The sequence below is a fragment of the Lepidochelys kempii genome, chromosome 8 (assembly GCF_965140265.1).
Source record: "Lepidochelys kempii isolate rLepKem1 chromosome 8, rLepKem1.hap2, whole genome shotgun sequence".
NCBI classification, from domain to species: domain Eukaryota; kingdom Metazoa; phylum Chordata; order Testudines; family Cheloniidae; genus Lepidochelys; species Lepidochelys kempii.
Window position 1 is genome coordinate 54,735,061 of NC_133263.1, and position 21,015 is coordinate 54,756,075.

General features: G+C 44.0%; 1 protein-coding gene across 1 annotated transcript in view; it reads left to right on the forward strand.

The window, feature by feature from the left end:
* The first annotated feature begins 206 nt into the window (after nucleotides 1-206).
* The window catches only part of LAMC1 (laminin subunit gamma 1), a 133,567-nt gene continuing 112,758 nt past the window's right edge, over nucleotides 207-21,015 (forward strand). Inside the window, exon 1 of the mRNA XM_073356621.1 lies at nucleotides 207-891. Within this exon, the coding sequence (XP_073212722.1) occupies nucleotides 222-891 (670 nt within the window). The 5' untranslated portion in view covers nucleotides 207-221. The remainder of the gene's footprint in view (nucleotides 892-21,015) is intronic.

A 21,015-nucleotide genomic window follows, 5' to 3' on the forward strand; every position in this document is an offset into this window, starting at 1 on the left:
CCCCGCCCCGCAAAGCCCTGTCGTGCGGGGATCCATAGGCTGCAGCTCCCTGTCCCCCTAGAGACGCAGCCCTGTGGGTGCACCGCTCCCCAGCGCGGCTCCTTTAAGTCCCCATTCGCTCGTCCGCCCTCCAAAGCATTCCGGGGAGGGGGGGTCACCACGGAAACAACCGAGTGCTCCTGGGACCCAAGTCCCCCTGTCCCGGCCGGGAAGGGGGAGGGATGTGTCTCCCAGCGTGCACCGCGCGCGCAGCCCCCACCCCCTTGTGGCTCCGGCTCCTGCTCCTCCTCCGGCCAGGCCCGTTCCCCCTTTGCCCGAACAGCCGCAGAGCAGCAGGAGCCGCCCGAGCGTTGGCTGCTCCTAGGCTGCCTCCTCGCACGCAGCCAGCGCGCGCCCACCAGCCCAGCTGCCGCCGCCGCCGCGTCTCGCGCCCGCGTCCGCTCCCGGCGCGAGCCGCTTGGGTGTCGGCTGCCGCTGCATCTCGCGCCGCGCGCAGGCGTCGCTCGTGCCGGCCGAGGATGGGTCGCGGGGCGCTGCCCTTGCTGTTGCTGCTGGAGCTGGCCGGGCGCTGCGCCGCCGCCATGGACGAATGCGCGGACGAGGCGAGCGGGCGGCCGCAGCGCTGCATGCCCGAGTTCGTGAACGCCGCCTTCAACGTGACTGTGGTGGCCACCAACACATGCGGCTCGCCGGCCGAGGAGTACTGCGTGCAGACCGGCGTGACCGGGGTCACCAAGTCCTGCCACCTGTGCGACGCCACCCAGCCCCACCTGCAGCACGGCGCCGCCTTCCTCACCGACTACAACCAGGCCGACACCACCTGGTGGCAGAGCCAGACCATGCTGGCCGGGGTGCAGTACCCCAGCGCCATCAACCTCACCCTGCACCTGGGTAAGTCGCGGGGACCCTCCCCGGCGGGGGGCTGCGCTTTGCTCCGTCTGTCCCCGCCCTAGGCCAGTCCCTCTCCCGCAGAGGCGCGGAAGGGCTGCCCTTGAGGGACCGGGACCCGTCTCCCCCGCTTCTCCTAGTCAGGAGCAGTGGGGACACCTGTATGCCTTCCCCCTCCACACACTTCACTTCTTCTCCTCTGCATTGCATTGCGGTGCCCCTGTCCTACGAGAGCACGGACTCGCGAACCCCCCTTTCCTCCCTGCCATCTGCCCCACTAGGGGCACGGCTACATGTATGCATTTCCAAACCCGGCTGGGGAAAAACCAGCTTTGCGTGTAAGGCTTCCCGCAACAGCAAACTGAAGAGCAAAGATTGGCTTGGGAGAGGAAGAGAGAAGGGAAGTGTGAGTGCTTGGAATTTAAGGATGAAAAGAACAAGACTAATTTCAGACCAAGCTTGTTAACACTCTTTTTAATAGTTTATGTTGCTTCTAAAACTTCAGTGACCCGCGCTGTAAAAACATAAAAGAATCGTAACTTTATACATATGCACTCCTCCTCAATCATTCCCTTCTGTCTGCATTGTATTGGAGTTCCTGTGCCGGATGATCACTACCACTCCCTTTGCAACCCGCACTAGCAAAGACCCATCTGTATGCACTGCTGGTTTTGCCATCTCATGCACGACCATCCTACACCTAGTGCTTAAATCAACAGAAAAACCACCTTTTCCTTTCTTGTTCCTGCATGACCAGAGGCTTCACTATTCCTCCTCCCGTTCCCCAAAATATCCTCCACTAGTAGCGTCTCTCCTGCATACATGACCCATCTCTACACTTAATTCCTAAATAAGAAATCTAGTTCTCCCCTTCTGGCTGCCTGTCCTAAACGAACAGGAGCTCTCCCCTGTCCCCTCGCTGCTTCCTGTACTAGACTTGTATGATTTCTCCTTTTCCCAGACAAGGACTCTACTTCCTCTTCTCCTTCCCCCCCTCCCCTCCACCCCTTTAAACTAATAGACCTGCCACAGCCCGTCAGAAAGTTTGTCCCACTCCCATGCTCCCCATCCTTTCCGCCTTCTAATAAGGACCCTATCTGAATTTTCCTTGAGATAATGTGATGAGGGCCAGTTGCCCCATAACTTTTGTGTTGAAACTTGGAGATCTCCATGGCAACTTACGCCTATTCCCATCCACTGAGCAGATTAGTCATAGTAAAGAAAGGAAAAAAATTTAAACCTGACAAAAACTGGAGAATAAACTATTTTTGTGGGGAGGGAGGGAGGGAGGAGGAGAGGGATGGATCAGACCATGCATAATGTCGCAGTGTGTGTCTGGCACTTTAAAGATTTTTCTAACACAGAGTTAACATCTTGCTTTGTGGTATTCAAATTTAATTAGAGGCCACAAAGCTTAATCCTATCATACAGAAAACAAAGGTACATGTGTCTGCCCAAGCTGGTAATAAATTACTGAAAGTGACTTCTGTATACAAGCAGGCTATCTATCCTCTTTGGATTGTCCCTTTCTTTGATTTGTGTGTTTACTGATTTTTCTATTTTTTTTTTAGTTGAATGGGGTCTTCTTAGCAAAGGTTTTGATTCAGTGCTAGAAATACTTTTCATGCTTCTGGGTTGCATTTTTTTAAAATGTAATTATATTTATGAAGTTTGGCAATGTATACATTCAAAATGAACGGTTAGGTGTATAAACAAATCATAAATGAAAACTGTAGGGAAGTGCTTAAAGATCTGCTAAGTTAAAGGCTTGCCAGTTAGTCTGTAGATTCAGATCTCATTGTGCTTGAAACAAACACTTAAACATAGGGTTTTGCAGTAAATCTCAGCTCCTGCTATCTGCAGAGCAATAACTGTCTCATTCTTAATGCACAAAGCAGGATAAGCTTGTAGACATCAGACTTGGAATTCAGAAAGGGAAAGGTTGACAAGAAAAACAAAGGACATGGAATAAATACTTCCAGCAGTAAATGTGTTAGATTTTCTCTGTGCTCATGTGCTCACTATTCTGTTACTCTGTCTAAAGTGGATGGGTTGCTGCTAAGGGTTCTGGGTTAGATTAAACAATTCCACTTTTTGGTCATGTTGAACAAACTTCTATACGGGAACAGTGCTGTCTGTTAGTCTGGGAGATCTAGCACCATAAAATTAAAAAAAAAACCCTACTCTTTGGCATATTAAAAATAACAGGATGTAGTAAAGTTTATTTTAAAAGAGTGAGATTCAGTAACATGAGGTGACTTGTGCTTCAGTGGTGGCTGAAGTACATGTGATCTGAAAAGCTCTTTGGCAGCTAAGGTACTATATAACACCAAGTGCATTGAGGATGATATATAAATATTTTACCGAGGCGATATTTCTTGTCAATTAAAAGAGAAGATTGGAAATTTAAGTCTAAGCATTCAGCAGCAGGATATGATAGTCACTTGAGTATTTTCAAAAAATTAGCTTTGGAATAAAACTTCTTAAGCTTGGCTTCAACCTAGAAGCAAACTCTTGATCCTGTTGAAATTCCACCAAAATTGATTCAGCTGTTTAAGCTATCTCTGTGTGGAGGAAAGGAAAGTGTGTTTTTTTAAAAAAAATATTACGGTTCAGATGTTTGGTGCTTGAGTAACTAAAAGGCAGACTTAGGGCATGTCTACACTGGCAGAGTTGCAGCACCAGGAGTTACAGCGCTGCTCAGAGAGAGTGTGAACACACAACAGTGGTTTCCCTTAAATGGTCAGCTGCCTGCGCAATAGTGTGTTCACATTTTCGCAGCACTTGCAGCGGTATTTGGAGCGGTGCACTCTGGGCAGCTATCCCACAGAGCACCTCTTCCTCTTCTTCTGCTAAGCATTGTGGGAAGGCTGAGGGGGTCATGGTGCCTCCTGAGTCCTGTTCCAATGCCCCGTGATGCACTGCTTCGCATCCCAGCAATCCCTGTTCTTCCGTCTGCATTTGGCACCATCTTTCAATGGTTTGTGTACTGTGCACCCTGCTTCTTTGGGCTGCAGGAATGGATCTCGAACTGTTAACAAGTATACTGCTCGCTCTGATCAACACATCATGAGTGGCAGTGGAGTTATTCCTTAAACTACAAAGACAAGAGGAGTGTGACATTGATCTTGCTATACATACGACACGAGATTGCTTGTGGCATTCATGGAGGTGCCGACCACAGTGGAATGCCGCTTTTTGGGCTCGGGAAACAAGCACCGAGTGGTGGGATCACATCGTGATGCATGTCGGGGATGATGAGGAGTGACTGCAGAACTTTTGGATGAGGAAAGCCACATTCATGGAACTGTGTGATGAGCTTGCTCCAGCCCTGTGTTGCAAGGACACGAGAATGAGAGCTGCCCTGCCACTGGAGAAGTTCAGAGTGGGAAAGTCGACCGTTGGACTCGTGTTGACAGAGTCTGCAGGACCATTAATTGCATTTTGCTCTGAAAGGCAGTGACTCTGGGCATCATGCATGACATTGTGGATGGCTTTGTGCGGAGGGGCGATAGATAGCACATACATTCCAATTCTGGCACCAGACCACCTAGTCACCAAGTACATTAATTGAAAGGGGTATTTCTCAATGGTTCTCCAGGTGCTTGTGGATCACCATGGGCTTTTCAGACATTAATGCAGGCTGGTCTGGAAAGGTGCATGACACAGACATCTTTCGGAACACTGGCCTGTTCAGGAAGCTGCAAGCTGGGGCTTTCTTCCTGGACCAGAAGATCACCGTAGGGGAAGTCGAAATGCCCATTGTGATCCTGGAAGACCCTGCCTACTCCTTAATGCCGTGGCTTATGAAGCTATACATGAGGCAACTTGCCAGCAGCAAGGAGCAGTTCAACAAAAGGCTGAGCAAGTGCAGAATGACTGTTGAGTGTGCTTTTGGCCGTTTAAAGGCTCGTTGGCGCTGCCTCTATGGGAAGCTGGACCTGGCCGATGACAATATTCCTACGCTTATAGCTGCATGCTGCACGCTCCATAATATTTGTGAAGGGAAGGCTGAAAGCTTCACTCAGGGCTGGACCGCCGAGGCTCAGTGCCTGGAGGCTGAGTTTGAACAGCCAGAGACCAGGGCTATTAGAGGGGCGCAGCGGGGGGCCATAAGGATCAGGGATGCCTTGAGGCAGCAATTTGTAGCTGAAAGCCACTAATATTTGTTGCTATGCTCGGGAGTGCAGTGCTTGTAATGCTAAGAGGTGACTGGTGCACACGATGCAATAGGGGGATTTAACGTAATTGTCTGTTGCTTTGCAGGGCTCTATTTGCTTTCAATTAATAGAATAAAGATTCCTTTAAAACCAGCACAATTCTTTTATTAAAAAATAACAACTGGAGGCGAGAGTCAAACAAAAAAACCCATCAGCAGTGAGGGGATGGGGGAAGGGAAGGTCCCAGGACAGCTAAAGATTTTTGTATGTCCAGGGATCATATCCAACCTTCTCCTTTGGAGTACAATGCAGTGGGTACTGTACTTAAGCGGGGCCAAACTGAGGAGGGATGGGTGTTGAGTGCAGTGGGTAGTGGGAGTCCGCAGTGCTGGACTGTGAGGGGGAGGAGTGGAATGCTGTGGCTAGAGAGTGGAGCCAGGAGGTTGATAAGATTGTGTTGGCAGTGTCTGGGGGGAGCATGGGAAAGAGTTCTGTGACAGTGGCTGCAGGGCAAGAAACAAAGCAGCTCTGCCGAAGAGCCTGCAGCTGCAAATTGCCCAGTATCTTCATGAGTTTCCTGGAGATCTCTGAGGGAGATTCCCATGAAGTGAGGGAATCAATCAACAGCCTGTTCCGCTGCTCAGACTAGGCATGTGATGGGAGACAAGTCTGCTTTCTGCAACCTTCCTGCCCCCCACAATTTGCTTTGGTGATTCCCAAATCAAATCCACTTACCGGGGCCTTGTCTCCTGTTTGCCCTTCGCCGACAGCTGTGACTGGTTAGTCTCCTCCGAGGTAGAAAAGAGTTCCTGGCTGCATGCGTCTCTGACCTCTGAGTCATCCTCTGCCTCTGGGTCCCCCTCCACATTCTCGTCCAAGATTTCCTCCTTCTGGCTCAGTCCACTCTCAACTGGCATGCGAGCCACAGTGGTCTTCGCAGTGGAGGTGGAGTTGCCGCCGAGTATCATGTCCAGCTCTTCGTAGAAGTGGCAGCTCGTGGGTGCAGCACCGGGAGCGATTTGCCTCCTGCGCCTTGTGGTAGGCGTTCTGCAGCTCCTTCTCTTTGACCCTGCACTGTAGTGTGTTCCGGTCATGGCCCCTTTCTGTCCTGCATTGTGAAATCTGTTTGTAGGTATCATATTTGCTACGGCTGGAGTGCAGCTGGGACTGCACTGCCTCCTCTCCCCAAATGCTGATGAGGTCCAGCAACTCCGCATTGCTCCAACCAGGGGATTGCTTGGTGTGTGGAGCATTCATGGCCACCTGGAAAGATGTTCTGAGACCACTGCACGTGGCACCGAGGAAACAGGAAGAGGACTTTCAAAATTCCAAAGGAATTTACGGGGTGGAGATGACGGTTGGTCACCTGAGGTCAGGGGAGTAGAGTTCAAACCAATGACCAGAGAGGTGAGAACAGGCATTGTGGGACACCTCCCACAGGCCAGTCGTAGCACTGTAATTGCCACGGTGTCTACACTGGCACTGCAGCGCTGTAATCGCCACGGCGCAGAAAGCTGTATGCCTCTTGGGGTGGGTTTTTTTACAACAGTGGAACTGCGCAGTTTCTGCGCCCTAAATGGCTTGGCAGTGTGTACATCTCGGGAGTTACGGTGCAGAAAGCTGCTTTACCGTGCAGAAACTTGCCAGTGTAGACAAGGCCTTAGTTAAAAATCTTCTGATTTAACATATAGGACTGAATAAGGGTAAAAGTCTAGGTTGAACTAGGAACTTCTTTCAGATAAGTTAGTCATTTTATGCTTTAGCATTCTTTGCGTAATTTCAAAATAGAAGGACCAAGATACCTTTTAAAAAATTCTCATGTCCCCAAATTAATAAATCATACATTCAGGGACATGCAGATTATAGTTCACTATAGTGTGTTCTGTACTAATGGTCCCCTGTGAACAGCATTGACCTGTTGCAGTCACCACTAAAATGTCAGGGTTCCTTTATATGAATTGCACTTTTGTGCCGACACCTACTACAAATGCCAAAAAAAGGAATTTCTTAGTATTGCGGTTAGTAATGTGTTTTATTGTATAGGATGGCTCAATTCAAATACGGTTAATAAAGGGAAGGAAGATCTTGAGTGGTTAAGATTTCATGAAGTCATTTTTATCTTTATTTTTATTCATTGTTTGGAGTTTTTATTCAGGACATTTGTTATAGGAAGAAAAAAATCCTCTTCCTACAATAACTTTATTTTCTCAACTTTTCTGTTTTGGACAAATGTATTATTAATGAACCCCATATAAAGTCAGAATTGGATTTCATAGGTCTTTCATGCTTCTCATTACCATTGTCATGTGAATATCTACATACATAAGCTGCATGCAGTGTTTTTGTAGCTGTGTTAGAGACAAGGTGGGTTGGGTGAGGTGATATCTTTTATTGGACCAACTTCTGTTTGTGAGAGAGACAAGATTTTGAGATTTCACAGAGCTCTTCTTCATTCAGATCGTATAAATCTTTCAGGTCTAGGAAACATACTCAGAATGTCCCCCTAAATACAAGGTAGAACAGATTGTTTAGCGTAAGTAGTTAACACATATTTCAAGGGACCATTCAAGGTGAAGTGTCTAAATACAGATGCTCTAATACAAAACATTGCATATGCCTACATGTATATTTCAAAAGGAATTATTTTGGGGAAGTTGTATGGCCAGTGTTACACAGGAGGTCAGGCTATGATCACAATGGTCTGCTCTGGCCTTGTAACCTATGAATCTACAGTACATCTAAGACTTTTTTAAAGTACATTTTCTCTATAAATTTTATTTTTAAAATGTGGTGTTGGAGGAGTAGTAGTATTGCAGCATAGTTATTATTGAGATGGAACATTAATTTCAAGTTTCTGTTTGCAGGTTCTTGTGGTTTTTTTTTATAGTTTTCTTCCTTTCTTTTTAGGTTAGAATTGAACTTAAAAAAGAATCTAGCTGAGTTTGAGCTATTTGGAGTGTGCTTTTTTTGCTTTGCCAGCTTTTTTTTCTTTTTTCCCAGGCAGTTTCTTCGTACTTTGAAAATTTGAAGAACAGTAACCTTGCTATAGATTGAATCTTTCGTGTATACTGACGTGATGGTAGAAATTTTGTTTAGAAATAGCAAAATTGTAAGTGTCAAACTGTGTGTGACGCTATGCTGTTTGGTAGTGACTTTCTGTAAGAAGTGCAGTTCACTGGCTCATTGTACTGAAATAGTGTAAACTGGGTAAGACAGTTTTTAGCCTTGAATGCTCTGGACTCATCTCTGCACCTTCACCAGTCATCCTTGCATTAATTCCATACACAGTCTTTGCATGAATGAGTGATTGCATGTTCTGTTCAGATTTCATATGGTCCTGATAGCCTGCATGGATTCTTTGTTCATAGATGTATACATTTACATTTAGCTGTATTAAAATGTATATTGTTTGCTTGCACCCAGTTTCCTAAGTGATCCAGATTGCTCTGAATCCGTAACCTGTCGTCCTTGTTGTTTACCACTTCCCCAATTTTTGTGTCATCTGCAAACTTTATTCATGATGTTTTTATGTTTTCTTCCAGGTCATTAATAAAAATGTTAAATAACATAGGGCCAAGCACTGATCCCTGCAGGATCCCACTAGAAACACCAACATGACGATGATTCCCCATTTATAATTACATTTTGAGACCTATCAATTAGCCAGTTTTTAATCCATTTAAGGTGTGCCATGTTAATTTTATATTATTCAAAATGTCATGCTGTACCAAGTCAAACAGAAGTCTAAGTCTGTTACGCCAACACTGTTACCTTTATCAACCAAACTTGTAATCTCATTTAAAAAAGAAAAAGATCTCAAGTTAGACAGGATCTGTTTTCCATAAATCCATGTTGATTTGCATTAATTACATTACTCTCCTTTTCATTCTTTATTAATTGAGTATCATATTGGCCAGTCTCGTATTGTCTTGCCTGGGATAGAGGTCAGGCTGAGGAGCATATAATTACTTAGGTTATCCTGTGTACCCTTTTTAAAAATTGGTACATTAGCTTCCACTCTTCTGGAATTTCCCCGGTGCTCCAGGACTTTTTGAAAATGAACATTAATGGTCCAGGAAGCTCCTCAGCCAGCTGTTTTAAAACTCCTGGATGCAAGTTTTCTGGCCTGCTATTAGACACTTTTAAAATGTTAGTAGCTTCTGTTTAACATCCTCTAGAATTACTAGTGGAATGGAAGGAGTGTTATCGCCATATGATGAGACTAGATCATCTGTTTTTCTCTAAATACAGAACAGAAATATTTACTGAATGCTTCTGCCTGTTCAGCATTATTGTTGATGATTCTACTATTTCCCCTCTAGTAATGAACCAATATCGTTGTCAAGATTCTTTTTGTTCCTAATATATTTTAAAAACTCCTCCATATTGTCCTCAACTCTGCTGGCCATAGACTTCTTGTGTCCTTTTGCTTCCATTATCAATTTTCTACTATTTCTAACTTCTGATTTATATTCATCCTCTTTCTTTCATTTGTTATATATTATTTTGATAGATTCTTTCACTTCCCTCCTAAACCAGGTCATTTTTTTAAACCAGTACAGCCTTCTTTCTGAACTGTAGGATTGACTTTTTGGGCATCTAGTAAGCCAAGATGTTCTTAAAGGATTCCCCAATTATCATTCACATTTTCTGATTAAGTTCTTTCTCCCAGCTGATCTGGCTCATAATTGTTTTTAGTTTTGTGAAACTGGCCCTGTAAAAACACCATGTATATGGATTACTTATCTGGACTTTATTCTGCTCGCACATTATAAGTGATCGTGACTTGATCACGTTTATACCTAAACTACCATTAATTTTCAATTTAAAGAGGGGATGGGGATTAGAAAGTGATGGTATGTGACTACTTTTTCCTTTGCACTTTTTTTTTTTTAAATGGTAGCAGTGAAAAGGTTGGGTATGATATACCTACCTATTTGTGGTTCTCCCCCAGTTGAAACCTTTTGCTGCATTCCTGATTTCCCACCCATATTAATTAGTACTTAATTGCTGTTAGTATTGCCACTGAGCCTGTGTATACGCACACCCAAGACGTAATTACTGCCTTAAAGAGTTTTTTCATTGAGGGAGCAGGGAAAGAAATTGGGTGCTGAAGTTTATTCTATTTAAGCAGAAGTCGGGCTGTGCCGCAGCTGAGCGCTTCTGTGTTCTCTCAGTGCTGTGAGAGAGCCCCACGCTCACAGACCCACAGCGAGAAATGTCCTTGAAAAAGGTATGTCTACACTGCGAAGTTGTTGGCAAAACTTTCTGTCTTTCAGGGGTACTTAAAAAAGCCCCCCATGAAAGACAAAAGTTTTGCCGACGCAAGTGACCGTGTGAACTCTCCTGCTGACAAAACGAACGCTGCTCGCGGGGCTGGAAGTATTTGGTTGGCAAAAGTGCCGACAGAGCATTTACACATGCTGAGTTTTAGTGACAAGGCTGTGTCGACACAATCTTGTCGCTAAAAGTTGTGTGGTGTAGACAAGCCTTGTGTCTCTTTTCCTGTGCTCTCATTTCCCCCCAGTCTTCTGTCCTCTTTTCTTCTCTTTCCCTTAATCTTCCCTCTCCTGGACCTTTTCCAGTTACCCAGCTTCCCGTTAACTTTCCCACACTGATCCCTGTTTCTCTCCTCCCCAAGGGGTCTTGCTGCTACTGTCATTTCACTTTGTTCATGCACTCCTACTCTTTCCATCTGCCACAGAACCTTTTGATCCCAATGTTTCAAACCTTCTGCTAATACGGCAGCAGCATTCACAGAACACTGGTTGGTGTTCAAAGCAGTAGAGTCCCTGTCTACATTACAAGTTCAGCCTGGTTTTTATAAGCATCTGGTGACACCCTCGCCTGGCTCATTTAGATAAAACACAGATGAATTGAGTCCATGCAGAAGCTTTTTCCACAATACTGTTGAGTCGTGCATCCCCACCAATGCATGCTGGGACAGTCTGGGTAACTATCGTATAGTATCTCAGCAAGAAATAGTGCCCAGGTGACATGCACAAAGAGCGGCACCACCAGCATTGTGATGTGTTACGTGTGACTTATTACACAGAGAGCTTGAAGAAAGAGGCTTGTCCACATGCTTTACAGAGGCATGATTAGGGTCTCTATCCATGCTAAAGGTGAAACTGTTTGTTGCCACAGTTAACTGAGTATTTACTATGTTGTTTGTAGAGACAAATCCATTTAGAGCTAATGTCACAATTTACAAACTCAGCTGAAATTTGTAGTGTAGACAGGTAGTGCCTAGCTTCTCAATGTGTTCAACATAAGACTGAAAAATAACTGCATACCTCAAAAAGAAAAGGAGTACTTGTGGCACCTTAGAGACTAACAAATTTATTTGAGCATAAGCTTTCGAGAGGTACAGCTCACTTCATCAGATGCATGTAGTCCGATGAAGCGAGCTGTAGCTCATGAAAGCTTATGCTCAAATAAATTGGTTAATCTCTATGGTGCCACAAGTACTCCTTTTCTTTTTGCGGATACAGACTAACATGGCTGCTACTCTCAAACCTGCATACCTTAGTTTCCTAGTAAATACCAATGCATACTAGAAGAAATAGATTATTTTCGCACCAGGCCCACTACGTTACTACATTGTCCTTCTGACTACTCAGCTAGCAGTGCACTGTATTTTATTTTGAGGAGAGTAACTATGGATGATTACGTATGCTCTCTCCTTGAAGTACAGTTTGGGGCATGATTGCCATTTGAAGACATTTAAAAGGAAACCTAGGCAGGAAGCCAGTTTTTATGTTCAGCCTGAGGATGGAGTTGCTACTTATTCACTGCAGCCAGGATTTTTAAATACAGATCTGCAGCTTGTCCTTAGGCATATACAACACAACTTAATTTAAACTCATTTTATCTACACAAACCTGAGACGATCATTTTTAATTTTAATTTTTTTTTTTTTGGGAACACAACATTTGAGATTCCAGTTGCATTTGACCCAATTACCTTACTAAAAACTTAGGCTGGTGCTTTAACTCTTATGAAATAACCACAAAGAAAACTAAACGCAAAGAACTACATTCATGTAATAGAATATCTGAAATTCTGCATGCAGAAGCTATAATGTTCAAAACTTAGGGTGGTTGTGGGAACCACAACCAAAACATACTGTTGCTAACTGCTACTTACTGCTTTGGATGGTGGTTTAGAAGTGGTTACTATAGTTTGAATTTCCTCACTTAGATATATGAAATCTTAGTTGCAATCTGGCTTTTGCATTAATATTTTTAGGCATTCTTTTGCAGCCCAGTGGGGACTTGTATCTTTTTTCTTATAATACGATGGTTCCTGCATCTTTAAAGACACAGGTGCATTTTATCTGGGAACAGTTGTGCCTGCTAGTGTTAGTATACTTGAAGGTCTGTCATTTTCAGTTATAAACAACCCCTGTTAACTTGTCTATAAATCACTTGAATTGACAGCTTGAAAGAGAAGGTCTTGGCCTGGACATGATTTCTTTTAACCAAGTGCTAAATAAATGTGTTTTGCCATGAAGTAAAGCAGTGATATGAAACTGGAAATGGATAATAACTGTTTAGTATGCAGTTACATTTACTCTCAAATATGTGACAGGTTTCAGAGTAGCAGCCGTGTTAGTCTGTATCTGTAAAAAGAAAAGGAGTACTTGTGGCACCTTAGAGACTAACAGATTTATTAGAGCATAAGTTTTCGTGAGCTACAGCTTACTTCATCAAATATGTGAGCACAGTGTGTTGAGTCAGACAGTTTTAGCTCATTAATGTGAATTTCCCTGCTTTAGTAGGTATCAGTTGGACCTATAATCTTTCTATAACATAGGTGGTGTTTTGTCAAAGAAGTAAATATTATTTAATCTGGAAGAAATCTCTCATCTGAGAGAAATGACTAACTGTGATTTGTCAGGAAATCCTTTGGAGACTTTGTTAAATCAAGGTCTGGGAATGGCTTGCTGAGCACTTCAGTGACTTCACTGTGGTATTTGTGGAGCCCTGAGGGGACTCTATTTTAGTTAGTCTCACAAAGGCTTGATTTACATTTTGCAGGTTTCAACATGAGTAGTTAAGAGATCAGCTTTTTAATGGTCAGCAGTTGTTCAGTGCAGTTATATAAAGTTGCTTTAAAGCTCTTTATATGTTTTCTCTAATTCCTTTCTCCTGCTTCTTTCTTGGGATGCTGGTGCCACTACAGGAGGCATTTGGGAATACTATGCGTGGCTGAACATTTATTTTAGGGGATGGAGAGAGCTGGGATTGTATGGCATTTTGCTGCACAAAATAGCTGCTATTTGTGGTGCTCATTCTGAATTGCTGTCAGGTTTTATCATTAGACCTGACACTTAAAAGCAGTCATGTTTGTAGTTTTTAATATTAGCTGTCATTTGATGTTCAGATTGAATAGTTTGTTGTACAAATATTGGTTTATGTAGTAGGTAAAGGCGTAGTTTGTCCCTTGCAAGCTCCCCGTATATATAGGGTTCTTAAAGCTTGGAGTTGCTGATTTCTCCAGAAATCTGCAAATTGCAGTTAATGTGATTTAGTCTCAAACCGTCTAAATAAAATGGTAGTTTAAGTACAAATTGACAGGACGGGAATTTCAAATCTTAAATTGCAGCACAGGAGGGCACAAAAGCAGAATTGAGAGCATCACTCTTAACTTTGAGTGTTGTAGTACGTGCCGGTCTAATATTTGTAACGTTAAATATCGTGTACATTCTCGGGCACCAATCCCGCAAATAATGCGTGGTGGGTGCAAGAGGCCCGGGCAGGCTCAGCCTCTCTAAATAGGATGCGGTGCACTTCCCTCGGGTGGCGCGCCGGCCGCAGCCTTGGAGCACCACCGGGCTGTAGCCATGCCCATGCTCTGTCCCACTCCCACTCGTCCTATTCCCCAGTCGTTCTGCCCTCGCTCTGCCTCTTCCTCTGTGGAACTTAATAAAACTAATCCATAAGCATAATTTTACATAAATATCCTTAAGCTGAGTATCAGGGTTTCAGTCTCCTACGATTAGTTTAAAAACAGTTATGAAAGTGTAAGGGTTGGCATGTTAAACTGAATTACTGTACTTATGGAGGGTGGTGAAACACCGGAATGTGTTACCTAGGGAGGTGGTGGAATATTCCTTCCTTAGATATTTTTAAGGTCAGGCTTGACAAAGCCCTGGCTGGGATGATTTAGTTGGGGATGGGCCCTGCTTTGAGCAGGGGGTTGGACTAGATGACTTCCTGAGGTCCCGTCCAACCTTGATATTCTATGATTCTATGATGGACACAGGCGCCGGCTTCTAATTTTCCCTGGGGGAGCTCAGCCCCCACTCAGTCCCAGGCCCCGCCTTGCCTCTTCCCGCCCACACTCCACTCCTTGCCCCAAGGCCCCACCCTGCCTCTTTCCTCCCCTTCCCCCTTGCACGCACGAAACAGCTTATGGACTAGTATTATTGCACAGTATACTCCTGTTTATCAAGAACTAGGAAAGCAAAAGTTTAACCAGTTAACCAATAAGCTTGATGCTTATTGGTTTCTGTTGACGATTAAACTCCGCCCAGGGTCCCGTCTACCAGCCCCGCACACCCGGGGTCCCAGCTGCTGCCACGCAACTAGGGCTGTGCTGTCACCCTGTGTAGAGCCCATGGCATGCGGCTGGCAGCCAGGACCTCCAGGCGTGGGGCTGGCTGCGGTGCACTGCCTAAAACGTGGGGTTGCTGCAGCACCCCCTGCACTCGTAGTTCCCCAGTTAAACGTTTAACTGATAGAATTTTAATTGGTTACACGGTTATTGTTTTTCCATGTTCTTTGCATCCCTATCTGAAACCCTGCTAACATGAGCGGTGGGTAGCATAGGCTGGGGAAGGCTGTGCCTCTTCAAACAGCCTGGTGTGGCCTCCCCCACACTCTGCGCCCATACTCCCTCCTGCCTGCTTCCAGTTGCCTTCCCACATGGCCTTCCCTGACTGAGAGGCTGAGGCCGGTGCTCACAAAGCCCGCAGCTGGGGGCATTGGAGCCATGCCGCACCGCCCACCTGGTGCTCCAGGGCTGGGGGTGTGGGGAGGTGCTGGCGACCATAGGCTGTGGGGGGAGGGTGTGCTCTGGGCTTCAGTGGGGCAGGGCGGATGGAAGGGGAGGGGCAGGGTCTTGGGCAGGGGGCTGGGGCCGGGGCTAGTCTTCCCCAACCGCTCAATCTGCATTACTTGAATCCCTGTCTTGGATCCCAGCATGTGATACAGCAGCGTGTGTGACCGATGCTGGGGGACAAGGAAGAGATTTGGAGAATATGGAGATTCAGATAGCGGAGCAGACACCCCTAGGTTGGACTGTGGGGTGGCGAAGGACAAGCCCGCAGTCGTGGGGGCAGTTACTCTGCTGCTGGATGGCTCCTGTGACAGAGCGGGGAGCCCTCTGCAGCCTACCTGTCCCAGGAGTGAGTGAGTGTGGCCATGACAGCAGAGCTGCAGTGGGCTCCCTGCACTGTTGCCAGGCTGATAACAACCAATCTGTGCGGGTGCAAGGTGTGGGGGACATCAGAAGGGACTGCAGTCCTGGAGCGGCAGAGCTCCATGGCCAGGACTGGAAGGGGTAGAAGGATGAGCCCTGCTACAGGGCGGCCACCCCACTGCTGAATGGCCCCTTCCCTCTCAATTATCTGAACTCCTGCTTATCTGAATAAATAAAATCTGTGTCCCCCATGCTATTTGGGTAATCAGGAGTATACTGTATTTGTAGTGTGATAGCCTCCAAAAGATTCAGCCAGGATCATAGCCCTATTGTAATAATGCTGTACCCCCCTTAAGCATGTGTGAGACAGTTCCTGCCCCAACTATCTGTTTACAAATTTTGTTTTATTTGTAAGTTTTTCAGTAGTGCTCATCACCACAGTATTGTCTGGCTCACGGACATTAATGGATTTAGTCTAGCAACTTTCCTGTAAATAAAGAACATGTTGTTTTATGGTTACCTCAGCTGTGGCATGCAGTAGACTAAGTGCTGCTCTACATTAGAAAAGTGAGCTAAAATAGTTTACAGATTAAGCTAAACTGATTTTAAGCAAGGTTTGAACTTGTTGACATGCATCTACGTTAAGGATCTGTAATGAAACTAGATAAATTTAGTTACCCCAGGGCAACGTGTCTAATGTAGATCTGCCATAAGGGACTTGCCCAAAATCACACCAGAAGTTGTGCCATTCTTCCTCTGTATGGTATATTTTATGAAGAATTATTCATCTTCTACACAGTTTCCTCCATGTGCTAAAATGGTGTCCAATAAATTTAAAGGTGGGTGGTAGTGGTGGGGACGGGGACAACTACTGTAAGGAGGGATAAACATTTATTTGTAATTGTTAAGGAAGAAATATTTGCATGCTCAGCCCTCTTATGTATGAGGTTTAGGGTGGAGTGTGTTTCAACAGGGGAGTGAGTAAAGCAATGGAAAAGGAGCTTAAAATGAAACTGCTTTCAGTGCTTTTTTAAATTAGGTAGAGGTGGTAATAATGACGGGGTGGGTGGTTAACACAAGAGTGTTGAGGAGAATTCAGCAAGCTGTAGCAAAATTAGCAGAAACAATTTCTGCTGCAGTTGACAGCTGAGTAGGATTTTAATGTTGCTTCAGTGTAGTTTACCCAGTGAGCAGCAATGATTTCATGGGCTCATGATAACCGGCTTCACCAAGCTGTAGCAAAATTAGCAGAAACAATTTCTGCTCCAGTTGACAACTGACTAGGATTTTAATGTAGCTTCAGTGTAGTTTACCCAGTGAGCAGCAATGATTTCATGGGCTCATGATAACCGGTTTAACCTACTTGGGGAAGCGATCTTGTCTGAGCTATGATGCTTACACTAAGTACTGATTGTGTGCATTTCTTCCATCAAATATGAGAGGCAGCTTCGTTTAAAAAAACCAAACCAAACCCATCCTTCCCTTTGATCAATATAAGTAATAACTTGAAGGCTACAGTCAGTAGAGTGTGTGGGTGTGTGAAGGAACCTTGAAAATGCCTGTCTTTGAGTGTCTGATTTTTTTCTTATTGATCTCTTTAGCAGAGTTCATAAATTGGTAAAGTTAGCAGTGGAGTTGACGTGAAAGTTGCTAAATTGAGCTTTTTTGTATTGTGAGACTCGAACTGTTATTTACAGAAATGTCACTGATTTCTTTGAGAACTGCACCAGAGTGCTGGGATACTAAATTGCTGCGTTTCCTGGTATCTGCCATAGCGTCATGTTATTTTAAATATGCATTATCACCCTTGTGTGCTACGCTGAGTTAAATAATCATGAAGTAAAATAAAACAGACTCCTCTGAATTTTCCACTGTGGAAACTTGGAATCTGGGAGAGGAGTGCTCATGTTGGAAAATAAAAAGGAATCTGGAAAGAAGAGGTTATAGAAATGGAGGAACTTTTGATTTTTTTTTTTTAAAAGAATCTGTATTGTCTTTATTCTCCTCCACCTCATCACTCACTAAAAATCTCTCCTCCTGCTTGTGGGATATCTTTTTAGAAGATTCTTTATTGCTCTGCGACCATCAGCATTTTGGTTTGAGACTGTGTGGTCAAGAACTTCTTGTTTCTGTGTTACTACTTGTTTCAGATACCACATGTGAGAGGTATCAAATAAATGCTTTAAGTAGTAATGATGCCTGTAGTTCTGACACACATGCAGCCATATTCAGCACTGACTGTGGAAGAGTTCACTCTTTATCCTTTTGGAAATAGTTTCCAAACATTAGCTATTACTGAATATTCTGCAGGTGAGCCAGTATGCAGGGCATCAGCCTAAATTCTAGATGTAGCATTCTGGGTGCCTTTTTTTGAATGAGAAGGGGATTTACTTTATAGATGAGTATTTCTAGAAACTTTTCGTGGGGAACTTCAAGTAGTGTCCTTCACACTTCCTCCTCACTATGTCATCTACGTAGGAAGGATGGTCTTGTTAAGGCACAGGCTTTCTGAGTCAGCAGGCTTCTGTTTGTGATAGTGTTGGCTGTGCTTCAGACTTCCAGCGTGACCATGGACAAGTCACTTAACTTCTCTGCCCTCTTATTGATCCCCATATTACAGGTGGAGAAACTAACTTAACAGTGGTGTTATAAAGCTTAAGGGTTTTTGAATCTGTGGATGGAAGGTGCAGTACAAATGTAAAATTGTTAACACCTTAAGGTGTGGCAGCTGACTAACAGTGGAGCAGGGGCTGCCTTAATGTGCTGTAACTTGCAAGTGTAGCCAAGTCCAAAGATTTGGCCCATCCCTTGTTGTTAAATCTTTTTGTAACTAATGGACAGATCAGCTATGACCTGAACAGTTTTTTAGAAAACTGCTTGGTAATGGTTTGTGACATGCAGATCATAAAGCTGCTGTTTAGAGAGTGGCTGCTCTTCCTTGGCATGTTTGCCTTTAAATAGACAGTGGCTGTCTCGTATACAATGTTTAGTTCTTGGCTTACTTGTGGGTGGCCTGAACTTGTAAAATGCTGGTTTCTTTCTGAGATTTTTTTTTATTCCAAGATTAAGTGAGAGATCTCTGTAAAGTTGAGCTTGGCACAGGCTCACTACACTGAGTTAATTTCATATCTGTTACAATGGCATCTAGAGGCCCTAATCAGCACCATAGCCCCATTGTGCTAAGTGCTCTACAAACATATGAAGAGTTGGTTCCTGCACTGAAGAATGTAACATGTCATTTTATTTTTATGTGGAAGACCAAAATGTCCTGAACAACACAGAATAAATGTTTTTTCCCCGTCTGCAGGAACTGCAGGGTAGACTTATTTATTTATTTTTTGATTGGTACCTATTTGTTGGCAGTACAGTCTCTTAATTCAGATTGAACAAAAGATGCCTTTCTTTGTGTCTTGATGCAACTGGTTTTATTAAACAATCAATAAGGATGAAACGTGTGTTGGACTTTTTATGTTAGACTGTGTCATTCTCTTGCTTTCTTTTGCCTTACTTACATGTGGTGGTGGTGAACTATAAATTAAATACCTGAAGATTTAACTTGTTGCAGTGGAAAGATCTCTCATGTTGTGATTGTGGAAGGGGGAAAAAAATCATACTTAAACTGTATTTGTAGTTGAAGTATAAGTAAGATTGCATCACTAAACAAAAAAAATAATCACTTTAATTCAGGTTTTCCCTCTGGGAATTCTGTGGCCACTTTGATGCTGTGGGGTTTGTTTGTTTGTTGTTTTTTGGAAATGTGTTGACCTTCACTGCCTTTAAAAAAAAGAATTGTGGAGGTCTTGAAGAGTAGAGTATTGGCCCCAGTAACGCCCAGGAGTCAGGTGCACTATGAAACCAGTTCCTGGGGATGTTTGGTGTACTTGTGGTTAAGCATAATAGTATTGTAGCACGCTTCCTGACAAGTTTGAGTTTCATTTTATGCATGGGAATCCTACCATATCTCACTACTACCTTATCCTATACTCCCTTCTGGCTCTGAGAATTACTGAGTACAGTTCAGTTCAGTTACCAACTTTATCTTCTATGTCCTGTCAGATAATGGCTTCCAGCTGCTGTATGTACTTTATTTCAGAGATTCTCAAACTCTTTTATTGTGTTCATTATAATAGAGAGAGCATTTCATAGGTTCCTCCATTCTAACTACTGAATAACTGTGTGATTTGCAATCCAGCAATCTCTCTTAGCAATTGCTTCATGGAAAAGTAAAAGGAATTTAACTGACCTTAAAGTGATACGTGTCTTATTCCTTTAAAACAAAATGTAATCACACTCTTCATCTTTTGCTCTTTGTTTTTTTCCCTCCCATCTGTTCTGTTCTCTCTTTCTGCTCCCCTGCAGATGCTTTTTTGCTTCCTAATCTCTGTACTTGCATCTGCCACTGGTCTCTTGGTTCCCTTCTCTACTCCTTGCATCTATCTCTCTTGATTGTCAAGTTATCCCTCTCCCCTCTCCACTCACACACTTTCCTGCCTAGTTCTCCTCTCTCTAGGATGGACATTCTTCTCCTGGAGGGCTCTTGTCTCATTGGCATTTCATGGCACTTTAAGTTCCACTGGTGACCCCTGTACCTGAAAGTGGATCCACCATCTTTAGCTGCTGTTCTACTGTCCTCCAGTTGCTTTTACAGACATCTATGTGCACTGGATGGCCTACATGTATATAGAAACGATTGAAAACCATGAGGATCCAGCACCATGAAATCTGCAAAGGATGTGCAGGAAGCCAGCAAGTGCCCCATAGTCCTACAGTTCTTGCTCTCTTGTTTTCCCTTCACCGCATGATAATAGACAAGGCTTGAAAAATCCACTCACAGGGCAAGTACATTGTTTGCCTGGGAAAATGCCATGATTTTCAGCTGAATATAAGTTTTCATTTAAAACAAAAATTCTAGCCCTTATGGCTGTGAATAAACCCTAAAAAACAGAGGAAACTGATGTAGTGCTGTCTCCTTTGTTGTGCAGAAAAATAATTCCTTTGATGTTCACAGCTTTCCCAAGCTGTGACAATGGAAACTGGCATCATCAGTATCAGTACTGCTACTTGGAATTCAGGAATATATTCAGAACCACTCAGCTGCTTCTTATGAATGGTATGAGCAGTAGCAGAGTTGGGTAGTTGTGCTTTTCTTTGGGAAGGGTGACCCAAATAGGAAAGCTCCCTTCCCCACAAATTTCAGCAATCAGAAGGCTGTGGAGGAGGACTAAAGTTGCACTGCATTGAGGCTCACAGTTTGTAGATCACAGGAGCAAGATGGGAAAGATCTGTCTTTTGTCACCTGTGTTCTTACTATTTCTGCTGCAGTATCTTACTGAAAGCTTATGCCTAATTCCTAGACAAAAGCTGCTACAATGGAGTTAAAGTTGAGGGTGCATATCAGTAAAGTAGCATAAAATACAACAAGATTGTAAGTATCCCAAAGCAAAATGTTACAAACCCAGGAAATTCAGCATGGAGGTTCTACTTAAAATAAATCCAAACATGTTAGGTACAGTTAGGGCATCTAAGCAATTGTAACGCT